The sequence below is a fragment of the Lacerta agilis genome, chromosome 13 (assembly GCF_009819535.1).
Source record: "Lacerta agilis isolate rLacAgi1 chromosome 13, rLacAgi1.pri, whole genome shotgun sequence".
Taxonomy (NCBI): Eukaryota; Metazoa; Chordata; class Lepidosauria; order Squamata; family Lacertidae; genus Lacerta; species Lacerta agilis.
This window is the reverse complement of record NC_046324.1, coordinates 13,819,352-13,845,749: the sequence shown is the minus strand read 5'-3', so window position 1 is coordinate 13,845,749 and position 26,398 is coordinate 13,819,352. Positions and strand designations below refer to the sequence as shown.

At 43.6% G+C, this 26,398-nt stretch overlaps 1 protein-coding gene across 1 annotated transcript; it reads left to right on the top strand.

Moving 5' to 3' along the window:
• SLC27A2 (solute carrier family 27 member 2) lies at positions 1-26,398 on the top strand. Its single transcript, XM_033167560.1, has 10 exons — positions 1-564; positions 5,272-5,481; positions 6,653-6,811; positions 8,512-8,636; positions 16,915-17,109; positions 17,984-18,074; positions 19,070-19,268; positions 20,970-21,067; positions 23,992-24,122; positions 26,138-26,398. Exons 1-10 carry the CDS (start codon positions 87-89, stop codon positions 26,312-26,314), a joined length of 1,863 nt encoding a protein of 620 aa, XP_033023451.1. The 5' UTR covers positions 1-86; the 3' UTR covers positions 26,315-26,398.

Genomic DNA, 26,398 nt, shown 5'->3' with positions numbered 1-26,398 from the left:
CGCCTCAGTGCGCTCGGCGCGCTTGGGCAGAGAGGAGCGACGAGTTGGCGCCGGTGGCCGAGCCTCTCCAAGGCGTCGTCGAGGCCATGTTCCCGTGCCTGTACACGGCGCTGGCGGGTCTGCTGCTGCTGCCTCTGCTGGTGAACCTGGCGTGCCCTTACCTCTTCCAGGACTTGGGCTTCTTCCTGCGGCTGGTGCGCGTGGCGCAGCGGGCGCGCCGCTCCGCCTCGCGCGTCCCGCCGCGGACGCTGCTGGAGGTCTTCAGGCAGCGGGCGCGCCAGGCGCCACAAAAGCCCATGCTGCTCTTCCGAGACGAGGTGTACACCTACGAGCAGGTGGAGCGGCGAAGCAACCAGGTGGCGAGGGCGCTGAGGGAGCACGCGGGGCTGCAGCAGGGCGATGCCGTGGCGCTCTTCCTGGGCAACGAGCCCGCCTACGTGTGGCTGTGGCTGGGCTGCGCCAAGCTGGGCTGCGCCATGGCCTGCCTCAACTGCAACATCAGGGCCAGGTCCTTGGTGCATTGCTTCCAGTGCAGCGGCGCCAAGGTGCTGCTGGCCGACCCAGGTGAGGACCTCCGCTTCTCCTTCCCCCACAGCTGGTAGTGGCTTAGTTGCTCTGTCCCACCTCCTGCCAACCTAGCAGCAAGAAGAAAGCACCCCAGTGCAAGTAGATAAAAAAGGTACTGCTGTGGCAGAAAGGTAAATGGCGTTTCCATGCGCTTTGGTTTCCTTCACGGTGTTCCGTTGCGCCAGAAGCGGTTAAGTCATGACCTGGAATTCTGGTAAGCTGTCTGTGGACAAACGCTGGCTCCCTCGGCCTGAAAGCGAGATGAGCGCCGCAACCCCATAGTCACCTCTGACTGGACTTAACTGTCCAGGTTAAGTTTTCATTTTTAACCTTTTTTTAGTGGCCGCACGCCTGGTGGTACCCACGCCTTTTAGGGGCCCCGCAACCAAGGATCAAAAGAAAATTACAACCAACCTTTCGTAGTTCAGCAGCCCTCCCAGGATACGAAGCTTTCTGTGATTCTCGAGTAGCTTGATTGGAAGCTTTATTAAAATGGTTGGTAAAATAAAAAACATATTAGGAGATAATTTGTGAGATGTCGATTGCGTAGAGTAGAGGCCTCCACAGGTTAAAACCTAGCACTGGTGGCTAGAGTGATGGGCAGGGGTGCCAACTTGAATAAAATATGGGGGGGGGGTGCAGATAAGCCCCACACTGATATAATGGATTACATGATGTGTCACTGTGTACATAATGTGGCAATGCTAATCAACTCTGGGGGAGCCTTGGCCCTCTCAAATATTTTAGCGGGGGGGGGGGGTACTTCAGCCCCTAGGAGTTGGCTCCTATGGTGGTGGGAAACCCGCTCAGAATCCCACAGCGTGACCTTTGGGTCGTGCAAACAACCTCAGCTTTAGCCCACCTCACAGGGGTGTTGGAAGGATGAGCTCCCAGAAGGATGGTGGAGCTGTGTGTGCTGAGCTCTTTGAAGGAAGAATGAGACGATGGCATGACAACCTGGTGCTTCACACCGTCAAGTCAATGGAAAAGAACTTTTTTCAAAACCAGGTTTGAGGGAGGGAACCTTGAAGTGCCAGTGTTTCACTTATGTTGCCTCTGATCAACAGGTTTTGCAACTTAAAAATGAGGCTGAAGTTTAGATTTAGTTTTACATTGTATTTTAATCTGTATTTTAATGAACTGTTTTATGTTTTTGTTGTGATTTTATTGGTGTTAGCCGCCCTGAGCCTGGTTTCGCGGGGAAGGGCGGGGTATAAATAAAAAATTATTATTGTTATATAATAATAATAATAATAATAATAATAATAATAATATATTGTTCATCAGAGGTAATAGAAGAACAAGAAGAGGTTGAAAGAAAAAAAATCCTCACGCTCACCATAAATGTGAGGTTCCACAAGATTATTCACTGTTTTGACAGCAATATTGTGCCTTATTAAAATGCAAATGACACTTTTAACACTGCTTCCTATTATTAAGCTTCATTATTAAGGTGCAGCTTATTTTTACATTAGGCATGGAGCGTGGTGTCCCCTGTTGCATTTCTCTCTCATGTAGCTGTGAAAGGGATAGGAGACTTTCTGAAGAAAAGGGGTTATACCTACCAATAGAGTGACCTGAATAGTTGGCGTTCCATATGTTTTACTAAGCTCTATCAGCAGTTTGACATTGGGTCAGTGTGAGTAGTAAGTGAGAGCAAAGGTATGTTTGCAATCATGAGTTGTAGATACAGGCTCATTACGGAGCAAGAATCAGTTATGACCAAGTACTGTATCAATATGACTTTCAGTGGCAAACAGAGGACTGATAAGTGACAATCTGATAATATACCGGTATATGAGAAGAACCGCACAGAAATTTCTAAGCAGCCATCCAAACTGAGTGAATGGGCAGTGAAATGTCAGGTATAATTCAATGTAAACAAGTGTAAAGTGATGCATTTTGGGACATTTATTATTATTATTATTATTATTATTATTATTAATTTCATGTATATATGCCCGTGGGGTCTCACCTGGAGGTGACTGATAAGGAATGGGATCTGGGACTCATAGTCAATAATTTAATGAAGGTGTTGACTCAGTGTGCAGCAGCTGTGAAAAAAAGGCAAATTCCATGCTAGAGATCAAATTCCTTGCTAGGAATCATTACATTAGTTATACAAGTCTGTGATGGTTGCCTTGCCTCAAAAATGATATTGTAGAGTTCTAAAAGGGTCGGAAAAGGGCAACCAAAATGACTGAGGAGACAAAGAAACCTTCCTATGAGGAATGGTTGCAACATTTTGAGTTTTGGAGAAAAGGTAAGTAAGGGGCGACAGCATAAAGGTGTGTACAATTATAAATGACATGGAGAAAGTGGATAGAATCGTAGAACTGTAGAGTTGGAAGGGACCACGAGGATCATCTAGTCCAACCCCCTGCAATGCAGGAATATGCAGCCGTCCCATACGGGGATTGAACACGCAACCTTGGCAGTATCAGCACCACGCTGTAACCAACTGAGCAAAAAGTTTTCCTCCCTCTCTCATAACACTAGAACTCACAGAAATCCAAAGAAGCTGAACGTTGGAGGATTCAGAACAGGCAAAAGAAATACTTCTTGGCATGGCGCATTGTTAACCTATGGAATTCACTGCTGCAGGAGGCAGTGGGGGCTGCCAACTTGGATGGCTTTTAAAAAAGGGTTAGGCAAATTCATGGAGGAGAATACTATCAATGCTAGCCATGAGGGGCCTACTCTGCCTCCATGGTCAGAGGCCATATGCTTCTGAATACCAGCTACTGGAAACTGCAGGAGGGGAGAGAGGTCTTGCATTGCTTAACGGCTTCCCATAGGTCTGTGGTTGGCCACTTTGGGAACAGTGCTGGACTAGATCAGCCACTGGCCTGAACCTATGGGCTTGTCTTCTGTCCCACCACTTAGCTGTCGCCTAGGAAATGCTTCAGCCGCCCTATTTCCGTGTGTCAGGTGGCTATTAAAGGCTAAGGAGCAGAGTCAAATAAAAATATGGCAATCTTAAAAGGTAAAGCGACCCCTGACCATTAGGTCCAGTCGCGGATGACTCTGGGGTTGTGGTGCTCATCTCGCTTTACTGGCCGAGGGAGCCGGTGTACAGCTTCTGGGTCATGTGGCCAGCATGACTAAGCCGCTTAATCCATTCTGGAAGTCCGTTCCAAAACCAAAGCGTTCCAAAAGCAAGGTGCACTTTCCCATAGAAAGGAATGCAAACGAATTAATCCGTTGCAGACTTTTAAAAACAACCCCTAAAACAGCAATTTAACATGAATTTTACTATCTAATGGGACCATTGATCCATAGAATGAAAGCAATAATCGATGTACTGTACTATAAAATAAGCAAGACAGTATTGTAGGTGATAAAAAAAAAAAATCCCTTGCCAGCACTGGTGATAGTGTTTGGATGGGGGGGCTTTTATTCATTTCCACAGTCACACAATCAATCAACCAATCAGTAGCTGAACTGGGTTCCACACAGTCACAAAAACAAATGAACCGAAAAAGCCTCAAAAACAAAAACGCAAAATAAACAGCAAAAACAAAAGCGCCAAACTTAATCCATTCCAGAAGTCGGTTTGACTTCAAAATGTTCGAAAACCAAGGCGCAGCTTCTAATTGGTGCAAGTGCCTCGGAAACAATAGCCAACAACCGTATTGGACGTTCAGCTTCCAAAAAACGTTTGAAAACCGAAACACTTTCTTCTGTGTTTTCGGCGTTAGGGAACCAAGACGTTTGAGAACCAAGGGATTTGAGAACCAAGGTACCACTGTACTAAATGCACTGGCGAAAATGCTTAAGTGAACAATGCTATGTTTAAGTGATGATCATGTAGGAGACGAAAGGGAAAAGTTCCTTAATGAGGGTGCTGCCACAGAGAAGACCCTGCTGGAGGTCACAACCCCACCCCTGAGCCATACACATCTGTGTCAACACTTCCCGTTTTGGGAATGCCTTCCAAAAAGAGAACCATGCTCACAGTGGCTTTTGGGCAGTCTCTCATGCAGGGTGGAACAGGAGCACACAGATAACCGCAGATACATTTTCCATGTCATTATGGGAGCCTTTCAGAAACGATGCATGAAAGAAGAAGGAAATCCCCTGGGCTATTGAGTCACCCTCCCATTGGAGTTAGCTCACATACGCAGGTGGGGGGGGGAGAACCCTCACACTTGATAATGAACAATCTCATGAGGGTCCCTATAGTGACACACAAATCCAGGCATCGTGCAATTTCAAATTGTTAGGAAACACGCCGGCTAGCATTTTTCCAGATGTATCGTGAAAATATGACACCTGTGTTTCTGATACCTTGCAGTATTTTGCCTTCCTTTATATGGCACACCTAAATATTTGTGGAAATAAATTTGGCAAGATGTTTGCTGTGGACCCTGTTATATGTGAGTGGCCTGCATCTTGATGGCCTGCATTCTCCTTCTCACCAAAAGCTGATCTCTCCCATGTAGCCTGCAGTTTGTGTTCTGTGCCGCTTGTTCCGCCATTGTGGAAATGAGCAACAACGGCACATGACTTTTCTGAGGTTTCGAAGCTACGCCTCCTGAAATCCCCTCCTTCTACACAACTCTTTTCTTTTCCTTTTGCATCTGGCCATGCTATGAAGAGCACAGCAAAAACATTTCAGAGTAAAGCACCATAGAACAAACCTTTATTGAACAATGGGCCTTTCCCCCCTTCAAGTAACCATTTCTTCTCTCCTCCTTAAAGAATTAGCATCAGCCATTGAAGAAGTGCTTCCAGTCCTGAAGGAAGAGAATGTGACTGTCTATTACTTAAGTAGGACCTCCAAGACAGAGGGGATCGACAGTTTCGTTGACAAAATGGATGCTGCTTCAGATGAGCCTATTCCAGTGTCTTGGAGATCAAATGTCACTTTTAAAAGTCCTGCTCTGTACATATATACCTCTGGGACTACAGGTACAGTAATAATAAAAAAAACCACAATCTAGGGATACCTTGGTTTACATGCAGAAATACCGTAAGTCCTGTTTAGTTCAGTGGGACTGATTTCCAGGCAACTGGGTGTACAGAATTGCAGCTGGCTTATTTTATTCACTGGCTGGTTTTAAAATATCTTATGAGGAAATCTAATTGACATATTGCAAAACTTCACTGAAAGTGCCTGAGGAAAAGGACAGTGTCTCTAAAGTGTCTAAAACCCGGAAGACAAAACTAGCTGTAGTTGTGTATTAAGCAATGTGGTAGTTTGCAAACGGAAGCATATTAAGGCATGGACGTAGCCTAGGGGGGTCAGGAGGGGACAGCTGCCCCCACTCAAAATCAGTAAAAATACATAGCTAACTGAGGTTCTGCCCCCCCCCACAACAAAAGGCCTGCCCTCTCCCCCTAACAAAAATCCTGGCTACGCCCATGGATGTGGGTATGTTCTACTAAGAAAAGAGACCATGGTTGTTTTTTGAACGGCTTCTGTTGGATGAAAAAAAACAATAACAACCCAGGTTGGATCCAAGCTAAGTCGGCTACGTTTTAGTCCCATTGAAAACAACCGACAAACGTTAATTATGACTATCTCTTCAGTTCCCAAAGTTGTTTAACAATCAATCTTCTCAGGGAATCCTGGAAGTGGAATAGGAGCCTCCTAACAGCTTGTGGCACCCTTAACAAACTACAGCTCCCAGAATTAATTGGGGGAAGCCACAACTGTTTAAAGTGCTTCAAATGTATGTTGTGAATGTGTCCTAACTTAGCCTTCTCCCTAACATGCAAGTTTTTTTTTTGTTTTTTTTTTACATGAATGGGGCTTTTAATAATGAGGATAAGGTGTAGGAGATGAATTGACATATAAAGCCTTCTCTGGTTATTAGAGGTTTGGAAATCATTATAGTAGGTTCATACATGTCATTGCCCTGTACAGTGGTACCTCAGAAGTTGAACGGAATCCGTTCCGGAAGTCCATTCGACTTCCAAAACGTTTGGAAACCAAGGCACGGCTTCCAATTGGCTGCAGGAAGCTCACTTCCAGGTTCAGGAGTCAAAATTTTCGACTCGCAAGGCGTTCGGGATCCAAGGTACGACTGTACTTGTTTCCCGTCTAATGAAAAACAAAACAACTTTTCTCTTCACACAGGTCTCCCGAAAGCTGCATTGATTACCCATGAACGCACATTATTGGCCTGTGGTCTGATTATTGCCAGCGGTGTTACTTCAGCAGATGTTATCTATACCGCTCTGCCGCTCTATCACAGTGCCGCCCTTTTAATTGGGGTCCACGGCTGCATCCTGCAAGGTAAGGGGGGCTTAGTTGGATTAATAACTTGACTTTGTTTTGGAACGAGATTCCACTGTAGCATGTTTACTTTGCTTCTAGCCACCGAACTGAGCCAGGAGTGTAGAATCAGCATTTCTTGGCCCTTTCCCCCATCGTTCCTTCATATACATTTCCCCGAAGGTTTCTAGGATCTTGCCGCAAGGAAACAGCTCCCACACCACATGCCCTTGGAGGCTCTTGGAGAAGTAACCATGGGTGCAAACAGACAGAAATACGTTTTGATGGTGCTCATTCAGGGACAATACCGTTTGAACTGAGTGGAAACAAATTAGGATTTACTGCAGGCGTGGGAACTTGTTGCCTTTCCGGATATTGTTGGGAGTTCAGTTCCCATCATTCCTGCTTATTGGTAGTGCTGGCTAGCACTGGTGAGATATGATGATGATGATGATGATAATTTTTTATTTATACCCCGCCCTTCCCGGTTAAAAAACTGGGCACAGGGCGGCTAACAGCAAATATAAAACATTGATTAAAATGTGACTTTAAAACAGCATAAAATACAACATAAAATGCAGCATCAATATCAATAAAATTTAAAAATTATGGGGTCATTTTTTGCGGGGGTGGGGGGACTCCAGTCAGTACACATCAAATGATCACCAGGGCTAACTGGCCAAGTTGGTCCTACTAGGGCCAGCAAGGAGACCAGGGAAGAATTAAAATGTGGGGTCCCAGAAGGGTTTCTTCATAGAAAAAGGGAAGGGGAAAGGGAATAGAGGATCAGACTAATTCAAATTGAAGGCCAGGCGGAATAACTGTGTCTTACAGGCGCTGTGGAAAGGGATCATGTCCTGCAGGGCCCTAGTCCCGTGGGACAGAGCATTCCAGGGAGGGACTATGTGGGTGTGTCTATGATTACTTATCACACAGGCTCAAGATGGTGGAATGAGTTTTTAGCAAAGTGTCTGCTCAATGGCCCCTTCATGGATCACTGCCTTGTTGTGGCGAAGGGGCTTGAATAACTCCAAGAAGTTATGAGCTATACCGTGCAGGGCCACCCAAGACGGGCAGGTCATAGTGGAGAGTTTAGATTAAATCTGATCCACCTGGAGAAGGAACTGGCAATCCACTCCAGTATTTTGCCAAGAAAACTCCATGGACATAAAAAAGGAGAAGCTTTGAGAAGAAAGTAAGAGTTTGCAAGGCATGCTCCAGTTCATGGGGTCACGGAGAGACTAAGACGACTAAACAAACAACAACAACAACAACAACAACAACAACAACAACAACTGCTCAATGGTTCTGTGTTACTACACACAACACTTTTACACAGTAGAGTGTTCAGACATCTGGGTCTGTATTCTGAAGTGGTGCAGTCCAGAATTCTGTCCTGTACAAAGTGTACGTGGGCTCTCAGACAGGAATGTGCAGTCCTTCAGGATAGGTTGCAATTTTCCCACAGCAGCATCAGAAGATGATGTATACCGTAGTTTTCTGTGTATGAGACTAGGTTTTTTTAAACTCAAAATAATGTTTGAAAACGGGACTCGTCTCATACACGGGCAGTGCATTGTGGGGCCGGGTGATTGGTTGAAGCTCCCAAAATAGGGGGGCGTCTTATACAAGGGGGCATGTTATACATGGAAAAATACGGTATATCCTTCAGTAGGAGTGTGTGTGTTAGTATCTAATTCCACTGTCTCATTTGCTTGTAGGTGCAACTCTTGCATTACGTTCAAAATTTTCAGCTACGCAGTTTTGGGATGACTGCAGAAAATACAACGTCACTGTTATACAGTACATTGGAGAGGTGCTTCGTTATTTGTGCAATGTGCCCGAGGTACCGGTAATTTATTCCTCTGACGTCTGTGTATATGTGTGTGTGTGTGTGTGTGTGTGTGTGAGAGAGAGAGAGAGAGAGAGAGAGAGAGAGAGAGAGAGCTTCTACAGATATTGTTAGAACTGGTCTTGATTCAATCCCTATTTATTTATTTCTTTAAAGTATTATATATATGGTTTGTTAGCACTTGTGGCTTCTGTAAAAAGAATAATCTGTACCTTCACATGAACTTGAAAGAGCCCATTACAGGTAGGTAGCCGTGTTGGTCTGCCATAGTCAAAACAAAATAAAAAATAATAATAAAAATCCTTCCAGTAGCACATACCAAGAACAAACGTAGTTGGTCTCTAAGGTGCTACTGGAAGGAATTTATTTTTATTTTTTTAATTTTGTTTCGAAAGAGCCCATTTCTTAGACGACAAAATTAATTCTAAAGGAAGACTTGGGCCAAGTTCATCTGTTGGATCCACGGCCTTTCTGGATTAAAGCCGCTCTTGCACAACTTGTGACTCTCTAAGCCGGGGGCGGGGGAATGCTTTCCATGCCAAGGGCCACATTCCCTTCTGGAAAACCTCCCAAGGGCCACATACCAATTTTACTGTTTACTATTGGATTCTGATGGATTGTTGAATGCTGCTTTGCCTGATATAAGTTGTTTATTTTGACATTATTGTGACTTTTATATTGGCTCAGATTGTCACTATTAATGTTTGATGATGTTTTTATGTCCTGGAAGCCGCCCAGAGTGTCTTGGGCAACCCAGCCAGATGAGCGGGGTCTATTATTATTATTATTATTATTATTATTATAGCCAAAGGCAAAAGTGGACAGAGCAATGGAAGTGAATTTTCCCTTTGTATGGTAGGCTGGTTGCCACATGTTCTCATGCACACACACACAGACACACACACCCCTCTCTCCTCCATCCAGACAACAAGAGACATTATCAGAGATCATGGGCACATTCTAACCAGGCAAAAGCACTTGAGGCAGGGCCTATGTGGATTGTGACCTGGGCAGAGTCCCAAAGGCCAGACAGAGAGGCAGGGAGGGATGCATTCAAGACCTGAGGTTTCCCCCTCCTGCTCCAAGCTGAATCTACTGGTAATTCCACCAGCTATACATGACAACCCTTCAGAAGCTTCAGAAACCTTCTGTCCCACTTCTTGCCTGTAGCTACAAAAACAAAAGGTTTGTCAGGCTGCAGTCCACAGCTAGTAGGCTGCAGTTTGCTTGGATCACAAGTTATGCAAGCTGGAGGTATATTAAGGTAATGTGGACTTGGTGTTCTGCGACGTGGAGAGCACTTTGTACGTAAGAAATTTAAACCATTCTAAGAAATCTAATTTTTAGTTTCTCAGCTGCCCTTTGCACTGTAGGAGGGACTGGAATGCGCCAGGAATGTTCTGCATAAGAATACTTGCTGGTGCAATGCCAACTGAAGCAGCTCTGCTCTTCCTCCAGCAACCCCACTACGCGTTGTCCATTGCCAGTGGTGGGAGGTGGAGTCTATAGATTATGGCGGACTAAATTGTCTTCTGTATCTGGGTTGTCTTTCAGGACCTTGAAACCTCTGCAGCTCTGAATACAGGCACAATTGCATTGCTGAGCTCGACTCTATAAACAGCACCCCTTCAAGCACCTTTGTGGCACCATGGCCAAGCAGTGCTTAGGTGGACAGAATCAGTTTTTGAAAGGAAATAGACTATTCTTCTAACGCAGCATACAAATTTATTAAATAAATAAGTCAAATAGTGGAGAGGGACCTAGAATCTCTGTGAGGAAGGTGAACCCCCATAGGTATACCACGGACAAGATCTTTCCCTCCGTTCACTTTGCATGCCAGTTGTAGAACAGTACAGTAGTACCTTGGTTCTCAAACTTAATCTGTCCCTTCCAAAACCAAAGCGTTCCAAAACCAAGGCGCGCTTTCCCATAGAAAGTAATGCAAAATGGATTAATCCGTTCCACACTTTTAAAAACAACCCCTAAAACAGCAATTTAACACGATTTTTGCTATCTAACGAGACCATCGATCCATAAAATGAAAGCAATAAACAATGTACTGCAGTCACACAATCCATCAATCAGTAGCTGAAGTGGGTTCCACACGGTCACAAAAACGAAACAAAAAGAACCGCTAAAACAAAAATGCAAAATAAATAGCAAAAACAGGCAGACCTCAATGTAACACTCCAAACGGAGCACACTCGACTTCCCAAAAAAGTTTGCAAACCAGAACACTTACTTCCGGGTTTGCAGTGTTTGGGTTCCAAGTTGTTTGGGTACCAAAACGTTTGAGAACCAAGGTACCACTGTATTAGATTTGAGCTTTGTACGCACTATTTAAGCAAGAAAAATTGAGACTTAATGGCTGCGTTTGGTTGCAATCAACTTTCGGCTCAATAAGCAGAGATATGCATGAGCTTAAAACACGAGCTGAACTCTTTATTTATTTAATCTTCCTTAGGGGTGTAGCTAATTGAACAGCAGGTTTTCCAGTTAATACGCAATTAAACTGAATAGTGGGAAGTTTACACCTGCCTCAGTCTATTTGGCTGCAAACCAAACAGAAATAAATGGCTCCAGTAATCCTTGGGGATATCAAGGGAGCAGTCTTTAGAGCCTGGTTCAGGAAGCAAGACCTAGTGTCATGTGACTCTCGGTATAAAGACACATGCATCTCGCTGGAAGAAATGTTAAGGGATCTGTTCCAAAGCAAAGAGAGCTAAAGTGGGGTGTGGGGTGTGGGGGGGGGGGGCTTAACTAGCAGGTGCTAACTGAAAACTGAGTTCCTCTACCTATCTCTATCATAAGATAGATTCCTTTATTTGCTTGCGGTTAATATATCCTGCAGTGTGAATATAGTGGTTGAGCAAGGATTTTCAGTTGTGTCTGGAAGAACGCTCTGCACATTTTCACCAACAGAAACTACTCCAGTGAGGAGTTACAAAAACCAGCTGGCATTTATGCCAGCCATTTTAAGAATTTAATAAAGCTCAGCATAGACTGTTGTCAAAGTTGGCATGCTCAAAACAAAATAGAAAATTCCTTCCAGTAGCACCTTAGAGACCAACTAAGTTTGTTCTTGGTATGAGCTTTCGTGTGCATGCACACATCTTCAGAACTATCTTTATCATAAGACAGAGTCCTTTATTTGCATGCACACGAAAGCTCACACCAAGAACAAACTTAGTTGGTCTCTAAGGTGCTACTGGAAGGAATTTTTTATTTTGTTTTGACTATGGCAGACCAACACGGCTACCCACCTGTAATTGGCATGCTCAGTTACATGAGGAAATAACTTCAAAGTTGAGAATAAAGCCCACAGGTGTATATTTGTGATAATGAGGGTGTAATACAAAACAAGGTGGCTTTTAGCGATGCGATTTGCTTTTCCTGCGGGTGTTATAAAACTCTTCAGCAGTACAGATTTATAACTGATCATTAAACCTGGTCAAGAGGAACCGTGGAGCTTAATTTCCATGACGGAAACAGGAAGAGCAAGAGCTGTTTTTTGTTGTTGTTTTTTACATAAAAATAAAGATTAGCTCCTTTAAAAGTCTTCATGCGTGCACTTTCCCCATACAGAGCAGATCAATTTATCCTGGTACCACCATGGCTGGGTCAATTAGGTGCAAATTTATCAGGGAAGAACTACATGTAAAGAAACAAACATGCTGTTCCAAGCCCTGGATTTGTCTCACGGTCAGTGCCAGATTTAAGTATAAGCTAAACAAGCTATAGCTTAGTGCCCCACTCTCTTGGGGCCCCCCAAAAAATGTAAAGGGGAAAAAAACTGGATGTACATTTCCAAAATATAAGATAAAAAACAAATAAAATAAAACCTACATACAGCAACAGTGTTTTGTGTTGTGTAGGCTCCTATGGTGTAAGTAACAGCCCTTCCTGCTTGCATGCTCCCTAAAATATCACTGGTTTGCTCATTTCTAAATATAGGGTGCCTACATTCTGCATGGATTGGTTGCATGGCAACATGCGCAAATGGCTTTAGATACCTATTAGGTCCATAAATTACCATATAGCATATATTCAACACAAAAAAAACCAGCGGCAATTTGTTGTTGACAAAGGACAGCTGGACATATAAAGGGCCCCATTACCTTCAGTAGCTTAGGGCCACATCAAACCTAAATCTGGCCCTGCTCATCATGGGATGACTGGGAAAGCATTTACAAAGGGCAGTTGTGAGAAGGCCATATTTTACCCTTCTGTTTCCACATATACTTTCCTGTAAGTTTTTCCGAATATCATTTTTAGCACTGATTCCCTTCCTGTTCTGCAGCTGGTTTCCAAGGGCAGAAGTAAGGACAGCTGGCATTTAAAAATGGTAAAAAGTGGGGAGGCTGACATCACCACTGCATATCTTTAGGAGCCAGGCAAAAATGTTCTTTTTTTCATCATGCCTTTGGCTTTTAACGATCTATCGCCTTTTTTCGTGGGTAGGGTGTTTTAATGTGGGGTTTTTTTAATGCTGGTTTTAATGTATGTGTATTTTGCTTAGAATATTATAAGCTGCTTTGAGTTGCCGTGGCCAAAAAAAGCAGCTAATAAATTGAATTAATAATAGTAATCAACAGGGGGAATTAGCTGTAATCCTGCAAATATATAGTCCTGTTGTCTGCAAACAAAGGTTTGAAACTACTAAGTTTTAATATATTTATAGCCAACTCTATACCTATTGATCTCAGGCTAGGGTACATCATTTATATAAAACAACAGTTCATTATATAATAGGCATGAAAAAAATGAATAACCAGCACTGAGCTTAAAACAAAGAGCAGATCACAATGTTAGGCAACAACAACAACCAAGTTATTATTTCGATTGTTATCTTGTGTTTCCATCCAAAGGAGCACAGGGAGGCAAACAGTTGTTGTTGTTGTTGTTGTTGTTGTTGTTGTTGTTGTTGTTGTTCAGTCGTTCAGTTGAGTCCGACTCTTCGTGACCCCATGGACCAGAGCACACCAGGCACTCCTGTCTTCCACTGTCTCCCACAGTTTGGTCAGACTCATGTTGGTAGCTTCGAGAACACTGTCCAACCATCTCATCCTCTGTCATCCCCTTCTCCTTGTGCCCTCCATCTTTCCCAACATCAGGGTCTTTTCCAGGGAGTCTTCTCTTCTCATGAGGTGGCCAAAGTATTGGAGCCTCAACTTCAGGATCTGTCCTTCCAGTGGGCACTCAGGGCTGATTTCTTTAAGGATGGATAAGTTTGATCTTTTTGCAGTCCATGGGACTCTCAAGAGTTTCCTCCAGCACCATAATTCAAAAGCATCAATTCTTCGGCGACCAGTCTTCTTTATGGTCCAGCTCTCACTTCCATACATCACTACTGGGGAAACCATAGCTTTAACTATACGGACCTTTGTCGGCAAGGTGATATCTCTACTTTTTTAGATGCTGTCTAGGTTTGTCATTGCTTTCCTCCCAAGAAGCAGGGATATTTTAATTTCGTGACTGCTGTCACCATCCGCAGTGATCATGGAGCCCAAGAAAGTAAAATTTCTCACTGCCTCCATTTCTTTTTTGTTTAAACGACAACAACGATGACAACCATGTACCCTCACAACTGATGATTTCAGAATTGCCAGAAATATTATCATTTAGCCACTGAATGCTAAGGTGAAACAGGAATATTGTAATGTTGTGCCTAAATGTTAAGAATGAGGGGATCAGATACACATCACCAGGCAAGGCATTCCCTAAATGTGGGGCCTCTACCGAGAAGGCTCTGTCATGGGTTCGGCTGCACTCAGTAACAGTGTTTTCTCATGTTCTACTCTCCCTGTTTACAGGTGCATATTTTTTTAATCTTTAAAGGAATTTTATTAACTGAGACAAAATATATGTGGGACACCAAAAAAATCACAATCCTTTCAGAGTTACATATATTTGAAATGTTAACAGGAAAAAAATAAACAAATATCAGTACAGTACATTGTAAGTGGTTCATAACCAGGATTTTTAAAAAGTGCATTATTTTGTGGTATGGTTCCTTTTGGATTTGATCGTAGCTCAGATCTAACCTTTGCCGCCTTTATTTTGCATCATCTCCTTTACTCGGGTGGATAGGGATGAATGGAAAACAAAGGGACAGACGGCGGGTTAATAATAGCTCTCCCCTGGAGAAGCTTTTCTAAGCGGAAAAATAAATCTCAGGACTCCCGTGGTCAAAAAAGCAAGTGGGGGGATGATACATGGAAGGACCAAAGCTAGCCATTGTGGTGTCATGTGGAGAGAACATAAGAAGAGCCAGCTGGATCAGGCCAAGGACCATCAGGTCCAGCATCCTGTTCTCATAGTAGCCAACTAGATTTGTGTGAGGAAAACCCCGAGCAGGATTCGAACACAAGAGCCCTCTCTCCTCCTTTGGCTTCAAGCAGCCATTATTCAGAAGCATCACTGCCTCCAACCATGGAGGCAGAGCATAGCCTTGTTGTCCTAGACCATGGGTAGGCAACCTAAGGCCTGGGGGCTGGATGCGGCCCAATCGCCTTCTATATCCGGCCCGCAGACGGTCCGGGAATCAGCGTGTGTTTTTTTTTATAATGTGTCCTTTTATTTAAAATGCATCTCTGGGTTATTTGTGGGGCATAGGAATTCATTCATATTTTTTTTCAAAATATAGTCCAGCCCCCCACAAGGTCTGAGGGACAGTGGACCGGCCCATGGCTGGAAAGGTTTGCTGACCCCTGTCCTAGAGTGTCCCATCTTTTCATCTTTTTAATTTGTATACCGTCTTTCTATCTTACAATACTCAAGGCGGTTTACAAGCTGAAGAAACAAAAAATGTACAATCTAATGGAGGAGACTCTTGAGAGTCCCATGGACTGCAAGAAGATCAAACCTATCCATTCTTAAAGAAATCAGCCCTGAGTGCTCACTAGAAAGACAGATCCTGAAGTTGAGGCTCCAGTACTTTGGCCACCTCATGAGAAGAGAAGACTCCCTAGAAAAGACCCTGATGTTGGGAAAGATGGAGGGCACAAGGAGAAGGGGACGACAGAGGATGAGATGGTTGGACAGTGTTCTCGAAGCGACTGGCATGAGTTTGGCCAAACTGCGGGAGGCAGTGAAGGATAGGCGTGCCTGGCGTGCTCTGGTCCATGGGGTCACGAAGAGTCGGACACGACTTAACGACTGATCAACAACAACAATGCAATACAAAAAAATGTGATGATAAAACAAAACTTTAAAATAAGCAACCTACATAAAAAAGTAACATTCAACAATCATTAGAATAGTATGAAATAATAATATCAATATATAAAAGTTAAAACAGAAATCCACTCAGCAGTTCCAATAAATAATTTCTAAACTATAATCAATAAAACAACGGCAAGCCACAGTACATAATGCAATACAAATTGACAAGCAGAGAGTAGAGGGTGGGGCAAGGCAGGTGGAAGGAGGCCTTGCCTGACAAAGTCTCTCCCCTCACAGTCCTTGAACTCTGAATAATGACTCTTGCTTGTCGGGATGGAGGAAAGAGAGGGAAGTATGTAGAAACTCGTCTGCAGTACAACAGGATGCCGTAGCTCGGTGGTAGAGCAACTGCCTTGCATACAGAAGGTCCCCAGTTCGATCCCCAGCATGTCTAGGTTAGGGCTGGGGGAGACCCCCCCCCCCAGTGCACCTCCCAGTCAGTGTAGACAGCACTGAGCTAGATGCACCTATGCTCTGACTCTGTATAATTAAGCTCCCCAGCAAAGATTTGCATTGGTTTCTCTGCCCACTTTTGCCCCTGGGCACCATTGGCTTTGATAAGACAATTCTGACTTTTGATGTACGTTTCCGAGCACAATTCCAAGTGTTGGTGCTGACCTTTAAAGCCCGAAACGGCCTCAGCCCTGTATACCTGAAGGAGCGTCTCCACCCCAGGGAACCAGGCAGAGGGCCTTCTCGGTAGTGGCATCCGCCCTGTGGAACGCCCTCCCACCAGATGTCAAGGAAATAAACAACTATCTGACTTTTAGATGACATCTGAATGCAGCCCTGTTTAGGGAAATTTTTAATGTTTGATGTTTTATTGTGTTTTTAATACTTATTATTATTATTATTATTATTATTATTATTAATCTGATCCTTTATAAGGCAGCTCCCTATGCTTCTCATAGAAGCCTCCACCTTCCGCTGGCGAGTGTGGATTGCTTTTTGCATGTATGAAATACTGCAATATTTTCTGGCTAGCTCATTCTCTGCTGAACACCCTTAATGCCCTTCTGGAATCATGACTTCTTCCTTTTATTTCTAGAAAGACAACGATCACAACCATAGGGTAAGAATTGCCTTGGGTAATGGCTTAAGGGCTGACGTTTGGAGGGAATTCATCCGGAGGTTTGGAAACATACGCATTTTTGAGTTTTACGCAGCCACGGAAGGCAATGTAGGCTTTGTGAACTATACTGGAAAAATCGGAGCCGTGGGAAGATTAAATTATTTGCATAAGGTAAGTGAAAATGTGTTCCAGTGGTCCCTGTTTACCAAGATTAGGCATGATACTTCAGGTTGGTTATGTATATACAGTCGTATCTTGTGTTACGATAGCTGCGGGTTGTGTTCGTCACGGGATACGAACGCACCGAACCCGGAAGTACTGGAACGGGTTACTTCCAGGTTCGGCAATTTGTGCATGTGCAGAAGTGCTAAATCGCGCTTTGTGCATGTGCAGAAACGCCAAATCGCGCTGCACACATGCACAGATTCCGCGCTTCAGGTTACGGGCTTTTTATGTTGCGAACGGGGCTCCAGAATGGATTCCGTTTGCAACCAGAGGTACCACTGTATAAAAATATTGAAAAAGCTAGTTTAATTTTGAAGATACAACAACGTCGTCAGAAGCTCACACTACCAGAATCCATCCATCATGATCTGAACCTCTATATTAATACAGGTGGGGGTTCGGTTCCAGGCCCCTGTGTGTTTATGCGAAATCACATAAAATGGGGAGCACCCAGGAGAGTCCCAGTGACCCGCAAGGAGACCTACCTCAGATCCCAAAGAGGACCTCTTCAGGCTCCAGGGAGGGTCTCCTTGCAAGTTGGAGGGGCAGTGGGGCTTTGTTGAGCTGCTTCGCCTCACCGTCTAACAGCTGGTGTTCAAGGTAGCGCAGCAGCCGTCGCTGCTTCCAAGTGTGTCAGCTGAACAAGTCCATGACACTGCCAAGCATGTATATGATGCTTAAAATGTTCTCTTTTTTATATATCAACAATATTGGGGTCTGTATGTAGAAAAATGCAATGTATATGAGACCTCCAGGTATAGGGCGGTATATAAATTAAATTAGTAATAATAATCTTTATCATCACCATCATTTTCATTAGAAAATAATGCGCTATGACCTGATTAAATATGATGTAGAGAAAGATGAACCTTTCAGAAATGAAGATGGCTACTGTATAAAAGTTCCTAAAGGTACATATGTTTTACTTCTTTATTTGCCGATAAAATTCAATGCTGCTGTTGCTTTGAGCTGCCGTTTTAGTTTATAATAACGTGGGCCTTGTTTGCACATCATTTTGAAGCGCAGCTAACCTAAACGAGGTGCGGAGAACAATAGGCCTTTTAAAGGTTGCTGGACTGCAGCTCCCATCATCCCTGAACACTGGCCATGCTCACTGCAGCTGATGGGCATTGCAGTCTAGCAACATCTGGAAGGCCACAAATTCCCTACTCGTGAACGAAACAATTCCATCTGTGAAATGTTATACCCAAGGAAACATGCCTGACACCATCGCTAACAGGCTAAGACCTTTATATTCACTCAAATATTTTGTAACTAAGCTAGCCTTCCTCTACGGTGGTGTTCATCTGGGGTGGCTAGGACTTGAGAGCCAGTGTGGTGTAGTGGTTAGGAGCGGTAGACTCGTAATCTGGGGAACCGGGTTCGTGTCTCCACTCCTCCACATGCAGCTGCTGGGTGACCTTGGGCTAGTCACACTTCTTTGAAGTCTGTCATCCCCACTCGCCTCACAGAGTGTTTGTTGTGGGGGAGGAGGGAAAGGAGAACGTTAGCCGCTTTGAGACTCCTTCGGGTAGTGAAAAGCGGGATATCAAATCCAAACTCTTCTCTTCTTCTTCTTCTTGTCATTATTACATTATTAGATGAGCATTTGGGGTATTTTGTATGATATATTGTTTTAAATTTGAGGGTTTTGATTGGTATTGTCTGTTTTATTTTATCTCATTGATTTGCTTCAGCAATTTATTTTTTAAAGCAACTAACAAATGTAATAATAGATAGATTGATACATAGATTGTACCCAGCCCACCTGACTGAGTTGCCCCAGCCACTCTGGGCAGCTTCCAACAGAATATAACAAAACAGAGTGAAACATCAGACCTTAAAAACTTCCCAGTATGGGGCGGCCTTTTTATTCTTGCTTGGTTTTTATTCTTCTTCTTTATAGGTGAAGTGGGACTGCTAGTTTGTAAAATAACACGGTTTGCACCATTTAGTGGATATGTGGGAGCCAAGAGCCAGACTGAAAAGAAAAAGCTAAGAGATGTTTTCCAGAAAGGGGATTTATATTTCAACAGCGGTGATCTTTTAATGATTGACCATAACAACTTCATTTATTTCCATGACCGAGTTGGAGACACATTCCGGTTTGTTGGCTTATAATATATATATATTTATGACCTTTAAAAGCTGTGAGCAAATAATTGTGGGTTCTTAATGTATGCAGCTCATCAGAAAGAAGATGTGCAGCAGAGAATTTGGGTGATCATGTCACTATGTAGTGCAGGTTGGGGACACACACACCCTGTCTCTCCTCCCCCCCCCCCCTGTTGACCTCTTGCTCAGTCCACATAACAGACTTGCTGAAATGGCAATATGAAATGGCCTTGCAGAGGGGGTTCCATATTATTGTGTTAGGGCTGGAGCCATGAAAGCTAAAAAATTGAAAACACTTGCACGGATGCCCTATGTGGTAGCTAGTCAGAAGTGCAGTTTGGGGCATCTTCCAGAGGTTTAAATGGTTTCAGCCTCTGAACTGGCCCCATCCACCCAGGGTGGCCATTGGGCCCTGTGGTCTAAACCACTGAGTCTCTTGGGCTTGCCGATCGGAAGGTCGGCAGTTCGAATCCCTGCGATGGGGTGAGCTCCCATTGCTTCTGCCAACCTAGCAGTTTGAAAGCATGCCAGTGCAAATAGATAAATAGGTCCCGCTGCAGCAGGAAGGTAAACGGCATTTCCATGCGCTCTGGTTTCCATCGCGGTGTTCTGTTGTGCCAGAAGTGGTTTAGTCCTCCTGGCCACATGACCCAGAAAACTGTCTGTGGACAAACGCCGGCTCCCTTGGCCTGAAAATGAGATGAGCGCTGCAATCCCATAGTCACCTTTGACTGGACTTAACCGTCCAGGGGTCCTTTACCTTTTTTACCTTACCTACATGGAAAGAGCTATAGAAAGTTTCCTGTTTGAGTTGCATCTCATGAGTGGCTCCTAGCTTTCCTCCTTGGCCTTAGTGTGACCACCACTACCCCAACGCTGGCCTCCACTCCCCCCAGTGCCTGCTAGCTCCACTCTGACAACAGCTTAAAGTTCAAGACTGGCACAGTGAAGTGAGGGGTTGAAGTTGATCTGGGCTCAATGTCCTTGTAACAATGCAGTCATATGACAAGCTACACCGTACCATCACAATCGTCACATGTCCAACATTTAAATACAAAACTTGAATGCTCAATTTGCATGGTGAGTAATAATAATTATAATGGTAATAACAATAACTTATTATTTATACCCCGCCTATCTGGCTGGGTTTCCCCAGCCACTCTGGGTGACTCCCAACAGAATATTAAAAACACGATAAAACATCAAACATTAAAAACTTCCCTAAAGAGGGCTGCCTTCAGATGTCGTCTAAAAGTCAAATAGTTGTTTATTTCCTTGACATCTGATGGGAGGGCGTTCCACAGGACGGGTGCCACCACCGAGAAGGCCCTTTGCCTGGTTCCCTGTAACCTCACTACTCGCAGGGAGGGAACCGCCAGAAGGCCCTCGGAGCTGGACCTCAGTGTCTGGGTTGAACGATGGGGGTGGAGATGCTCCTTCAGGTATACTGGGCTGAGGCCGTTTAGGGCTTTAAAGGTCAGCACCAACACTTTGAATTGTGCTTGGAAATGTACTGAAACGTAATGAATGAAATAAGCAGATGCATGTCAACCTCGTGGTTGTCTTCAATTTATTATAACTAATTGTTATCATTATCATCATCATCAGTAGGCTTTTTTTTGTAACCTGTACTGGTACTCACTGGGATTTTCTCCCCTGCCACACTCCCCCCCCCCAAAAAAAAATCTCAGATGGAAAGGAGAAAATGTTGCTACAACTGAAGTTGCAGATATTCTGGGACTGATCAACTTTATTCAGGAGGCAAATGTATATGGTGTGCCCATTCCAGGTATAGTATGAATGCTCTGGTGTCAAAGATAATAGTTTTGTGGCTTCTTGAAAAGAGAGAGAGAAATGACCTTCTTTCCATCATTGTGGCTGCTACACTCCCTCAACACCCATCCTAGATGATCAGAAGATCTCTGTTCCACCTTCTGTATTTTCCTTATAACACATTTGAATTTTGTTGTAACCATGATTGTAGAGTAATGTGTCAACATTAAAAAGGTAGCAGCAGAGAAGGGAATCGTTATCTTTCTAGACAAAGCCAAAATATTGTTTTTCAGCATTTGTAAATGCATTTTGAGTTGCAGAGAAGGAAAGTTGAATTAGGATGAATTCTTAAAGGCGGTCGGTTTTTAAACATTAGGAAATCAGTGGCAGAAGTGGATATTTTGTATGAACCAAAATACAGTGGTACCTCGGGTTACATACGCTTCAGGTTACATACCCCGCCAACCCAGAAATAACGCTTCAGGTTAAGAACTTTGCTTCAGGATAAGAACAGAAATCGTGCGGAGGCAGCGCGGTGGCGGCGGGAGGCCCCATTAGCTAAAGTGGTACCTCATGTTAAGAACAGTTTCAGGTTAAGAATGGACCTCCGGAACGAATTAAATTCTTAACCCGAGGTACCACTGTATTAACTTACAGTGGTACCTTGGTTTAAGAACATCTTAGTTTATGAACAACTTGGATTAAGAACACTGCAAACCTGGAAGTAGGTGTTTTGGTTTGTGAACTTTGCCTTGGGTTAAGAACATGTTCCGCTTCCTGTTGAGTGTGTTCCATTTGTAAATTGAGTCCCCCACTGCTATGGGAAAGCACGTCTTGGTTTAAGAACGGACTTCCAGAATGGATTAAGTTTGTAAACCAAAGTACCACTGTATACATGTCTACTCAAACATAAAGCCACACTAAGTTCTATAGGACTAAGTGCAAAGGATTGCAGATTATTTTACTATATGCTTTTCTTTTCTTTTCTTTAAAAATAGAAAAGGCTGATCTGTGACAAGTTCCATTTATACAATTATGGACATTTTTTTTTTAAAAAAATGTGTATTTATTTATATAACCTTTACAGTATATGCCAAAATGGCACCTCACCAGTTTACAATTATAAAATCAACAAAATTGTAATTACAAATCATAAGATCAATACAAATTAAAATACACAGTAACAGTTCCATTGGAGCATTAAAACACCTCCCAATTAAATATATAAATGAATGCAACAAATACAAAATTAAAAAATACAATTATTATTATTATTATTATTATTATTATTATTTATATCACACCCATCTGGCTGACTTTCCCCAGCCACTCTGGGTGGCTCCCAACAGAATATTAAAAACACGATAAAAGATCAAACATTAAAAACAATAAAACAAACCCTTATAAAGCAAATCTATCAGAAGAATAAAATTTGATTATGTGATTAAATGTGTTATGTTTTCAGTAAACGTCTTTCTTTTTTTAATTAAGGAAAAATGGCAAACAATAGAAGTCTTTTGCTGTGTGCTCCGTTTCTGCCACCAACATTTAGAGCTTGATTGCCAAGTGTGCTTAAAGCTGCTTTCCTTTGTTTTCACCTACCTCTGTTGAAGAGGTAAACACCTAATTGCCATGGGAAAGATTTCGCCAACAAGAGAACTGAATAATAGTCCAGAGTTCCTTATCCTCTTCTCAGATTATGTTACAGCAGATGGAGGAAATATAGCTCAGCTCCCCATGGGCCTAAAAAACCAAATAGAAGACTGAAATACCTAATTGCAAACTGGTCTTGCAGCAAGGGGAAGAGTAGCAAGTCTTGGTAACCCTTCACTTTTTTTTTTTAATTTATCCCTAGGCTAAACCTTTTCACCCCTTTTAGATAGATCCTATATATTTGCTACCTGACGTAAGTTCACAGTGACAGAATCTCTCATAAACACTTGAGCTGATCTGGCAGATTCAGTTGTGAGTGCCAAATATTCTATCCGAAACCACAAATCCTTTGAGTAAACAGTATTCAGTGCCAGGTGTTCCTTTCCAAGTGACAAAAAAGCACAGATTAGCTCATAACAAAGTATGCAACCATGTTCTCACAGCCCTGGCTAGGGGCTCCTATGTCAGTAACATTCAAGGTCATAGACCTTAGAAGCCCTGGAAGGAGACTGGTTCCATCAAGACTATTCCAGCCCCTTCTCCTTACTTTTTGGCTTAAAAAACTGTAGTCCTTTCACCTACGTGTACAAGGAAGCTCTCTCATCCCACACACTAGTCCTTTACCAGTGTGACTACAGTGTTGAACAGCCATGGTTCAGCTGAAACCTCCGGGTTCCCAAAGCACTTGCCTAACTGTAGAGATTGGCCACATAATTTGGCTGTTTTTAGTTCACGTTCTTGATGTAGGGCAGCGGTAGACTTCAGGCAGCTGTGGTCTTCTTCTCCAACTCATAATTTATTATTTATACCCCGCCCATCTGGCTGGATTTTCCCAGCCATTCTGGGCGGCTCCCAACAGAATATTAAAAGCACAATAAAACATGAAAACGTTAAAAACTTCCCTAAACAAGGCTGCCTTCAGATGTCTTCTAAAAATCAGATAGTTGCTTATTTCCTTGGCGTCTGATGGGAGGGCGTTCCAGAGGGCGGGCACCACTACCGAGAAGGCCCTCTGCCTGGTTTCCTGCAACCTCACTTCTCACAGTGAGGGAACCGCCAGAAGACCCTCAGAGCTGGACCTCAGTGTCCGGGCTGAATGATGGGGGTGGAGATGCTCCTTCAGGTATATTGAAATAGTCAAGTATACCTTGACTATTTGACAAGTTTTCAAGACAGCCTGTTTTTTTATGATTTATACTGTTTGAAAAAAAAAATTTAGTAAGCTGTATCAGGAACTTCTTGTGATGCGGTTTAGAAACACAAGTGACTATAATGATTGCCTTGCAGGTCACGAGGGCAGGATAGGCATGGCGTCTGTACGCCTAACAGACGGCTGTGAATTTGATGGGGGACAACTCTACAAACACGTTGTAGACTACCTGCCTGCTTATGCAAGGCCTCGTTTTGTGAGGATCCAGGTAAGTTTGCCTTACTAAGTACCATTTTCACCATGGAACAGGTTGCAGTATTCATGGAAGTTACAATACGGTAGGAATCTGCACACCTTTGATTCTACCACTCCTGTAAGAAGAATGATTACGGCATTCAGGATTATTTTTTTAGAGAAAAGGCAAGCAAGAGTCAACAGGATAGAAGGGTATAAAATGATGCATGAAATGCAGAAAAAAGGACAGAAGAATGTTTTCCCCCCTATGCATCATAACACTAGAATTATAAATGTTGGAAAAGGATGGACAAAGAAAGCCACTTCCATCCTTAGAAGGAGGTGGTGTTGCAGGAGGGGGTGGGTGCCTGCCCCACGTGCGCAGGGGGTGGGTGCCCAGCCCCTGTGCAATAGGGGGAATCCCAGCTGCGTCACTGTGGCCTGCCCCATTTAAGCAGGGCGCTGCTCCGGTTTTCCCACCCACCTGCCCTTTCAGGTTTTCTTCCTTTTTCGGACCGTGCTATGGACCTCGGTTGGTCGCCGTTGAGAGGCCTGGTAGGAATTTTTCCACTTGGTTTTCGCCTACCTCATAGCAATCGTCACAACTCTTAGTTTTGGCGGTTAGGCATTGGAATATTTCTGTAGAAATGAACAGGGGAGGTTGCGCCATCACCTGTCCTGCATTTTGAAGGGTATTCCGTTAAAGGATTCTGGGGGGCGTGGCCCTGTCTGAAGCCTAGGGAGGTTAGGGTCTAAGGCACGCCCCCTATCGGTGACCCCGGGGGGGGGTTCCTAGTTGATGTGCATCAGCAGGACTCCCTCTACTGGTGGTTAACCCTTCCCGGACTTCCAGCACATGGGCTGGAGACAGATATAGTCGGTTAGATCCAATGCCTAAGCCAATGCCGCTCATCATCCGTAACCAATAAAAGTTGTGGCCTTTTTCTGCCCATTAACCTTATATATTGTGTGTGTCATGTGTCATTTATTTTCCACGGGGGGTCGGGACATCGCCACGCAACATACTTTTAAACACAGTACATTTGAAATTGCTCCCACAAGGGGCGGTGATGGCCAGCAGCTTGGATGCTTTAAAAGAGGAGCTCAGTCAGTAGAGCCTGAGACTCTTAATCTCAGGGATGGACTCAACTTTAACCTACACCTTGGAGCTGGGCCTAAAAGCTGACTTCATAGCTACACCAGCCAGACTAATTTTTAAGCTCCTGTTTTTGTTCTTCCCTGTCCCTCTAGAGCAGGGGTCAGCAACCTTTTTCAGCCATGGGCCGGTCCACTGTCCCTCAGACCATGTGAATGAACGAATTCCTATGCCCCACAAATAACCCAGAGATGCATTTTACATTAAAGAACACATTGGTCGGTGGTATTGATCACTTGGGACTGTGTGTGTTGAACATGCGAAGCTGCGGCAGCCATTTTAGGTGAGGGCACTTGGGAAATTTTAAAATGCCTGTGAGTGTGCAGCGGCCATTTTAAGTGAGGGCACTGGGCACCTTATGGAGGCCTACTGCGGGCTCTGATGACGTCAGCAGGCAATCCGCCTTTCTATTGGATGCTGTTGGAGTCTTCATTCCTTTTGCTGGTGAGGTATAATAGGCGCACCACTTTCCCCCCCTTTATCCTTTATTTTAGGTATGACAGGTGTGGTTTTTTTTAATTTTTATTATGCCAGCTCCTTCCTTGATGGTCAAGTTATGCTTTGTCCTAATTTGATGCAGCAGTTACAGAGAACATAGGTTTCCGGCATACACACAATGGGAACATTTTTATATATAGAGATTTGGTAAACTTTGTACTTTTCATTTTCCCTACTTCCTCATATTTTGTGTAACAACTTGCCTGATAAAGAGTTCTTGAAAGCTCAGACACTTGTCATTATTTTTGGCATTTTTGTTGATTCCAGTAAAGATATTGCCCAACTGATAATATCCTGTTTACCTGAGAGTAAGCCCCTCTGAATACTGTGCCTTACATTTGAGTAAACATGCATAGGATTGCACTGTGATTTTGCCTTTTCCTTTGTTGTTGCAGGATGCCATTGAGGTCACCGGAACATTCAAACACCGGAAGGTGCAGTTAGCCCAAGAAGGATTTGACCCAGCAGCTATCAAAGACACTCTGTATTTCCTGAATGACAAAGAAAAGACATACGAACCCCTAACGGAGGACATTTATAATTCAATATGTAGCAATCAACTGAAACTATAATGCACCCAAAGCTGCTGGTTGGTGGTGTTTGTAAAAGAAGCAAGAATCAGTTTTTATATATTGTTAGAAAGTTACCAAAATTGA

What these genes read in the sequence shown, in the direction of transcription:
- SLC27A2 (XM_033167560.1), top strand. Translation starts at nt 87, where the DNA reads ATGTTCCCGTGCCTGTACACGGCGCTGGCGGGTCTGCTGCTGCTGCCT. An exon ending in ATATACCTCTGGGACTACAG is followed by an intron (nt 5,482 to 6,652) that starts GTACAGTAATAA and finishes CTCTTCACACAG; the next exon opens with GTCTCCCGAAAGCTGCATTG. An exon ending in GATTAAATTATTTGCATAAG is followed by an intron (nt 17,110 to 17,983) that starts GTAAGTGAAAAT and finishes CATTTTCATTAG; the next exon opens with AAAATAATGCGCTATGACCT.